This window comes from Hippocampus bargibanti, linkage group LG09, assembly GCF_051943395.1.
Source record: "Hippocampus bargibanti isolate YZ-2025 linkage group LG09, ASM5194339v1, whole genome shotgun sequence".
Lineage (NCBI taxonomy): Eukaryota > Metazoa > Chordata > Actinopteri > Syngnathiformes > Syngnathidae > Hippocampus > Hippocampus bargibanti.
In genome coordinates this window covers 2278529-2286414 of record NC_142742.1, presented here as the reverse complement: position 1 = coordinate 2286414, position 7886 = coordinate 2278529, and the positions used below count along the sequence as shown (strand labels likewise).

At 40.9% G+C, this 7886-nt stretch overlaps 2 protein-coding genes across 2 annotated transcripts; both read right to left on the bottom strand.

Annotated features, from left to right (window-relative positions):
• Window positions 1-95: 95 nt before the first annotated feature.
• On the bottom strand, window positions 96-4137 carry LOC148893261 (uncharacterized). The gene is made up of 4 exons (XM_089005198.1): window positions 3964-4137; window positions 2421-2970; window positions 801-961; window positions 96-692 (listed from the first exon to the last, which is right to left on the bottom strand). Exons 1-4 carry the CDS (start codon window positions 4129-4131, stop codon window positions 675-677), a joined length of 897 nt encoding a protein of 298 aa, XP_088861324.1. The 5' UTR covers window positions 4132-4137; the 3' UTR covers window positions 96-674.
• Window positions 4138-5329: 1192 nt separating this feature from the next.
• On the bottom strand, window positions 5330-7043 carry tpgs1 (tubulin polyglutamylase complex subunit 1). The gene is made up of 2 exons (XM_089005197.1): window positions 6621-7043; window positions 5330-5875 (listed from the first exon to the last, which is right to left on the bottom strand). The coding sequence occupies exons 1-2, from the start codon at window positions 6980-6982 to the stop codon at window positions 5338-5340; spliced, it is 900 nt and encodes a 299-aa protein (XP_088861323.1). The 5' UTR covers window positions 6983-7043; the 3' UTR covers window positions 5330-5337.
• Window positions 7044-7886: the final 843 nt, after the last annotated feature.

The following is a 7886-nucleotide window of genomic DNA, read 5'->3' as shown; positions in this document are numbered from 1 at the left end:
AGCAATTTCACAAATTATGGACACCACTTGTGGGGGTGTCGGTTGTCCTTTAATTGATATGCATTCGTTAGGTGGGAATAAATAAATAAAAACAATTACATGATCAGCAATTGGGAGTGACCTTCACTTTTTTTTGTTTACAAATTCATCAGAAAACACGGCTAAACATTCATGAGATGTTCCCTATGGAGGAAAAATAGGACATTTAAGGATTTTTTAAAAAAACGTATATTTTTAAAAGTCGGACTTCTATACACCATTTCATTCAGTCATTCTGTTGAAAATAGTCACAGAAAAGCTGTCGTACCTCCTCACCCTCACCCTGATCAGCGTCACCTTTGACCTCAGCATAAACAGGCTGCGGGCCCTCGGCCTCTGCCACTTGGGCCAACCACTCGCCGTCGAAGGCGTCGCCGTGGGATTCGCACACGTTGTGCAGGATGCAGCATGCCCGTATCATTGCGGGCACCACGTCCAGTCCGCAATCGTTGCGCTTGCTCAGGCACTGCCAGCGCGCCTTCAGTCGCAGCAGGGCCTTCTGGGCCACGCAACGGGCACGTCGCAGTCGCCGGTTGAATACGTTTTGGCGCTCGTTCGGCGCCGTCGGGTGGGTCCGCGTCGCCTGGTTCTCGCGGTAGGCCTTCAGCAACCAGCTTTGGAGTGGGTAGCACGGCTCACCTAATATCACGTAGCTGCAACATACGGGGGTGGAAACAGGATTTTTGTTCATTCTAATTTGCTGGTTTCTGTGTGAAAGGCATATACGGGGGAGTTCAAGTGCCCCCCGTGAGAACATTTACTTGAGTTGTCTTCCCATGAAGAAATAGGGCGGCACCGGCGAGAATCCGCCCTCTGCTGCCGTGGTCCAAAGCGACGATTTTTGCAAAATCTCCGCTGGCTCGATCCCGCCGGGGAAACAAGCACACATGTCCCAGATCTGCCCATTGCCGTTTACCGTCACCTGTAGAAAAAAATAACAATAAAGATATAAACTGTACAATATAATAAAGTGGTTTTATTGACCTTTGTGATGGTCGTTGATGGCTTGATGGAATGGAGTGGCCGCTTTCATCAGCATTAAACACTTGATGAGGAACGTCGCCTTCTTCTTTCATAATCTTGAGGAATGATCCCTTGTAGCGATAATTTTACCTTGTTCTTCATCAATTGTGTTCTGTTTAGCTGAACACAACACTGTTTAGCTATCAAAATTGATAGCTTTTTGCATCAAGTGTACAGATGGCTCGTCCGGGTTATTTGTGGAGTCTGATTGATGGGAATTTTAACCTTGCAGTCTACACTCTGCTTTTGAACTATCAAAGTTGAAACGAGTCCAAATTTCACTGTTTTCTATCCATTTTCTCATTCTCTCTCTTTCGTTTGCCTGTCTCTCTAATGTTTAAACCACCTCCCCTCACTGCTGCGTTCTTGACCAATCACGTGGCTTTAACCGAAGACTGGAGGCGGGGAATAGAGGATAAAAACAAGCGGGCTGCCATTTTCTTGTTAGGAGAACGGGCTCGTTCGCGAACGACACATCACTCATTGTGACAGCGCCATGTGTGTATCCCGAAAAATAGTTTGTATGCCAAGGTAAAATTTTCATAAATTTAACGTTCGTAAACAAAAAACTTCTTAAGCCAAAGGGTTCGTAAACCAAGGTATCACTGTATTATTATTATTATTATTTTGACTACACAATATTTGTGACTGTAAAGTGTACTTGAGAGTTTTGAAAGCTGCTTATAAATGAAATATTTTATTATTATTATTACTATTTTTACTATTAGTTATTATTGTTGTTATTTTTTATTATTATTATTATTATTATTATTATTATTATTATTATTATCCATCCATTTTCCAGACGGCTTTATCCTCATTAGTGTCGCAGGGGGTGCTGGAACCTATCCCAGAATTTGTATCTTTCCCTTGATAAATACTACTTGAATGAAATGTGTTATTATTATTATTATTATTATTATTTATCAATTTGAGTTATTCCCAGTTGAGTGAATGCTGGCGCATGTGGCTGCCACTGCTTACCCACAGAAAAACTGATCCTGTGACTGTAAAGTGACATTGAGAGTTTTGAAAGGCGCTTATAAATGAAATGTATTATTATTATTATTATTATTATTATTATTAGCTATATTATTATTATTATTATTATGGTTGTGGTTATTGTTATTATTACTATTATTGCTATTACTACTATTACTACTACTATTACGACTACTATTACGACTATTACTATGACTATTATTATGACTACTATTACTATTACTACTATTATTATTATTACTATTTTACTATTAGTTATTAATGTTGTTGTTGTTGTTATTATGACATCCCAAAAAACGTTTACAAACTAACCTAAAATGAGTAAAAACAGGTGTGATAGACCCACCAGCACCCACCTGTGAGAGCACGGAGAGCCACCCCGCTGGGTTGATGTAGTCGGACGCATTGCTGGACGGCGTGACGATGGCAGTGTGTAACGTCGCCACCGCAGCAACGCAATGCGGGAAACCCCACCGGGAGAGGAACAGGCGTGCCGACGTCTCCAGTTCGAGGTCGGACGGGAGGCCGCAGGTAGTCAGCGCGCAATAGCGCCACGATGCTGTGACACATGTCCCGTACGCACTTACACACGGTGGATTTGCCCACCCCAAACAGAGCGCTGATGGTGCGGTACTCCACGTTGGAGGCCAGGCGCCACAGCGCCACCGCCACGCGCTTCTCTACGGGCAGCGCCAGGCGGAAACTGGTGTCTTGACGGGTTAGGCGGGAGCGCAGTTTGTCGCAAACGTAGAAGAAGGTCTCCCGACTCATGCGGAATTTATCCAGCCAGTCGGAGGGTTGGAATTCCATCATCACCACTCGCTCCCACCAATCCGTGCTGGGGACGGTGGTCCAAGGCCGTGTGCGGATGTGGCCGTTGGAGCCAATGCCTCCTGCTATCGTCATCTGGGTTGGGGCACAAAGAGGCAACGCAAATAAAATGATACTTTTTGACTCGTTAAGAAAGAGAGTGACAGTTTATTGAACAGGACAGTCACGACAGGTGTTAAAACTTGCCATGTTACTGAACAACAGGCTGCCGATGTCACTCTTTTAATCATAATAATAATAATAATACTAATAATAATAATCATCATCATCATCATAATAATAATAATAATAATAATAATAATAATAATAATAATAATAATAATAATAAACCTCTAAAGATGGAGGACACTGATTTTCTGTGGCAACCCCTTGAAGGGAAAAGCCAAAAGGAAAAGAGGCTCATAATAATAATAATAATAATAATAATAATAATAATAATAATAATAATGTTGATAGTAATGTTAAGAATAATGTTAATAATAATAATGGTAATAGTAATAATAATAATAGTAATAATAATAGCAATAATAATAATAATAGTAATAATAACAACAACAATAATAATAATCATCATCATTATAATAATAATGTTAATAATAATAATAATAATGGTAATAGCAATAGTAATAATAATAGCAATAATAATAATAATAATAATAATGTTGATAAGAATAATAATGGTAATAGTAATAATAATAGTCATAGTAATCATGTTCTGCCAATATTATGTCATTGTCCGGTGTCCGTGCTGAAAAGACTGGGAGTGCAATTTAATATTCGACCGTGTGGCAACACGTCACCGATTGCCTCGTTCCTGCGAGACGGTTAGTGGTGTGCCGCAAAAAAATTCCAATGTAAAAAAAACGTGCCGTGGTTCAAAAAAGGTTGAAAAACACTGATTTAAATAATAATAAAATAAAATACAATTCATACACAGGCATAGAATGTATTGTATTATTATCTTGTCTATGTATATTATACAAACAGCCGTAGTTCGACTAATATCGACTTGGATTAAAAACAAATAAAGGGGGAAAACGTGTGTTATTGTTGTCCATGCAGTCTGACCATCATCATTCTCCTCTGCCTCTGGAAGAAGTATTGTCGCTGTCTCAGACGTCTTTGGATCTCATTACGCCGCTGTGCGTCCGCGTTGTTTACGTCCCTGCGGCGCTTTAGTAGAACGTAGGTCATGAGAAAAGCCAACGGACGCAGCCGCTCATCGTCTTCTTCCATTTCGGCGTATGGCGGCTCAACACATTCGGTGAGGTAATATTACCAACGAACCAGAAATTAAGACTGCCAGAATGGAGCTGTCATACACTACGGGTAGATGACGCACACTTCCGGGTTTTCTTCCTCGACGTGTTTTGAGGCGTGACTCGTTTCTTCTTCGTTTTCTAAACTATAATTTCGAGTTACGATTCGATACATTCCTTGTGTTCCATTTTCTGCTCACTCAACTCATTAAATTACATATTTGCAAAAAAAAAAAAAAACATGTTTGAAGACGTGATTGTAAAAGCGATAGAATAATGAAAAATTGTTATTTCATGTGGATTGAACACCCCTTTTCCGTGTTGGCCCTTTTTCCGCTTAATCAACAGGGCGAGTTAGCACCACCTACAGGACAATCGTATAACATCTTTTCTGTGATTCATGCATGTCCATTTCAAGTACGTACAGGATTTTTGTTTAACCTTTCAAAATAACAACGTTTTGTTAATTTTCTTTCAAAATTATTTAAATTGTGATTATTATTTTAATTTTCTTCGTTCCTTCGCCCGCCCAATCAAAATTAATTAAATTTGAAGCTGCGGGAAAGGAGGCTGAATTGGGTTCAAGTACTGCATCTACTTGTAAAGAGACTGATTCAGAACCAAACTTCCATGATTTGGTGCCGGGAAGGCATTTTCTTACAGGTACAGGGATACCTTGGCTTACAAACTTAATTGGTTCCCAGACAGAGCGTGTAAGGTTAAACGTGTGTATCCCAAAAATTAATTTCCATAGGAAACCATTAAAACGAGAATAATCCGTTCCCAGGTCCTTGCGTGGGATATTTTAACCCCCCACACCCTCATTGCTGCGTTCTTGACCAAACGTGGCTTTAACCGACGACTGGGGGTGGGGAATAGAAGACCAAAACAAGCCGGCTGCCCATTTTTTTGTTAGGAGGAGAACGGGTGCGTTCACGAACGACGCATCACTCATTGTGGCAGCTCCGTGTGTATCCCAAAAAATAGTTTGTATGCCAAGGTAACATTTTCATAAATTTAACGTTTGTAAACCGAAAAGTTCGAAAGCCAAGGGGTTCGTAAACCAAGGTATCACTGTATCTCCATATATGAAAAAAATAATTTCTTCTGCCCTCAGTGCTGTTGACGATGGCTTTGTCTCTTTCCGCCCACAAGTATGTGTAATGTCACGCTGAAAAGAATGCTACGAAACCACTTTCACGCGAGCGATAAACAGTTCCGCCGCGGCGTTCTCAAATTCCTCCACGACGCGCGCAAGCCGGTGCGGCGACATCTTGGCGCTAGCCTCCAGGCGGCGCAGCGCCTCGACGCTAGGGGAGTCCCTATCGCGCGTTGTCTCTAATGACTCTCTCAAAGCGCCCAGCACGGCCAAACATGTGGCCCGCGAAGCCGGTCCTTCGTCCGGCCGGCACACCTGGGCGTAGAGCCGCTGCGCCTGGCGAATGTAGTCTGAGAAAACGGCGCACGTCAACACACCGTGGCGGAAGATGCCGTAAGGGACGGCCTCGTGGTCGTGGCAATGGAGGCGGCACAGTAGCGGGGCGGAAGTGGAGGCCGGGACGCCGCCCTCGCCGCACAAGCATTGAAGGGTTTGAGTGTATAAGGCACCGCTCACCCCGCCGCCTGAAGCCCCCGTGGGACCACCGTCATCCGAATGTCCAAAAGGTCCCATGAGGCTCAGGAGGTCGTAAGCTACACGGACGTTGTTGCCAAATGCAGATCTGAGTTTGCAGATATAAAAGAAAGAAAAACATAGTTATTGTGTTATATTCAGTGTTTGAAACAACTTGCAAAACGTCTCGGCTAGCTATGTAGCTGCCTATTTATCCATTTGCTATCTATTTCCTATCTGTCAAGCTAGCTAGTTATGTAGCTGGCTATTTATCCATTTGATATCTGTCTAGCTAGCTAGCTAGCTATGTAGCTGGCTATTTATTAGCCATATGGCTATCTAGCTAGTTGGCTAACTGCCTATCTATTAGCCATCTGTTAGCTAGCGAGCTAGCTAACGTTCTATCTGTTTGAGTTACTTCCGGGTTGAGTGAACGCCGGCGCATGTGGCTGGCGCTGCTCACCCGCAGATAAACCGATTTTGTGACTGTAACGCGAGTTTTGAAAGACGCTTAGAAATTAAATGGATTTTTTTATTAGTATTAGTAGTAGTAGTAGTAGTAGTAGTAGTAGTAGTATAGTAGTAGTAGTAGTAGTAGTAGTAGTAGTATTTTATTTTAAACATGTCAGGTATTTGAACACCTACAATACACTGTCTGTAAGAAAATAATCTGTTTTAAATTAGATATCAAGTAGACATGATGAACTTAATATAACGAGTAGTAGTAGTATTATATTTCTTCTTCTGCTTCTTTTTTGTTGTTGTTGTTATTATTATTATTATTATTATTGTTATTATTATTATTATCACCATCATGATCATTATTATTATTATGAATGATGAATTATTGGTACCTCTGCGAGTGGTGCGCCAGTCGCAGATGCCACAGCGCCCGATTGAGTCGCTGCTGAGCACGGGCGCCTCTGGGGCCTTCAATGGCCGACGGGCCATCACTCAAACGCGGCTCCTTGACTTCTTCGCCGCCGCTCTCGGCCAGCGCGGCGGCCAAGCTGCCGAAGTGGTCGGCGAGGAAGCCGACGGGGTCGTCCGGGCGGGCCTCCACAATCTTCAACAAGGCCCCGCGAAGTAGTTCTCCGACGCCGGCCTGGGATAGGAAGTCACGGTCGGAACCTTTGGTGGCCGGGCCCGGTTCGGTACCCGTTGCGGTGAGACACTGCCCGGACCCGGCTGACCGGCGCTTTTCTCTGTCGGCCATGTTTGTTGATCTATAGTCACGTGTCGCAGCAACTGAGTTGGACGTCGACCTGGGAGGAGCCTCTTAAAGGTACAGTGCCGTTTTTTTTTCCTAAAATGCAAAATTTTGTAATACGAACAAAAAACGATGATAAAAAAATCATAAATTAATAAATTTCAACACTCTTTAAATACTCAAACTTTACTTATTTTACATGTAATTTAAAATCATTTTAAAATACTTTTTTTTAAATTGCTTAAAAGTCACCGGTTCCACCATGTTTTTAAAACATCTTAGTCCCATTTACCCATACTTCCCTTTTATAATAATAATAATAATAATAATAATAATAATAATAATAATAATAATAATAATAATAATAATAAATTATACATTTAATTTACAAGCGCCTTTCAAAACTCTCAAGGACACTTTACAGTCACATGATATTTTTTTCTGCAGGTGAGCAGTGGCAGCCACAGGCGCCAGCGTTCTTTTGTTCATTTAGATGTATTTTATGTCAATTATGTATGCTTGTCTTAGGGTATACAGTTTATCTTGCATTATAAGCTATTGTAAAGTGTCTTTGAGTGTGATGAAAAGGGCTTTCAAATATTATTTTTTTTTACATTTAATGCAAAATTTACCCTTTACAATGATGGTATGTTTTTTTAATATTTTATTTTAATCACTTCTTAATCAGAAAAAAAAACAATTTATATACACTAAGAAAATGTATAGTTATAATTTATAGTTTGGAAAAAATATTTGTGTATTTTTTTTTATATAACATCAAATTTATAGTCCATAAAATGTTGTCTGATTTCATACCAGACACTGTACATTATTTTCAGATTTATCGCAATTCATAATGTATTATTTTTTTTTAAAATGTTTTTCGATGGAAAGCATGAAACTTTGTCAC

Bases quoted from the DNA above. Each gene is read 5' to 3' on its own strand.
- LOC148893261 (XM_089005198.1), bottom strand. From the start codon at position 4,131: ATGGAAGAAGACGATGAGCGGCTGCGTCCGTTGGCTTTTCTCATGACC. The intron at 2,971-3,963 runs GTCAGACTGCAT...GCCCCAACCCAG, and splicing joins GGCAGAGGAGAATGATGATG to ATGACGATAGCAGGAGGCAT. The intron at 962-2,420 runs GTGGGTGCTGGT...TTTTTTCTACAG, and splicing joins GGCTCTCCGTGCTCTCACAG to GTGACGGTAAACGGCAATGG.
- tpgs1 (XM_089005197.1), bottom strand. From the start codon at position 6,982: ATGGCCGACAGAGAAAAGCGCCGGTCAGCCGGGTCCGGGCAGTGTCTC. The intron at 5,876-6,620 runs GTACCAATAATT...CTGCAAACTCAG, and splicing joins CTGGCGCACCACTCGCAGAG to ATCTGCATTTGGCAACAACG.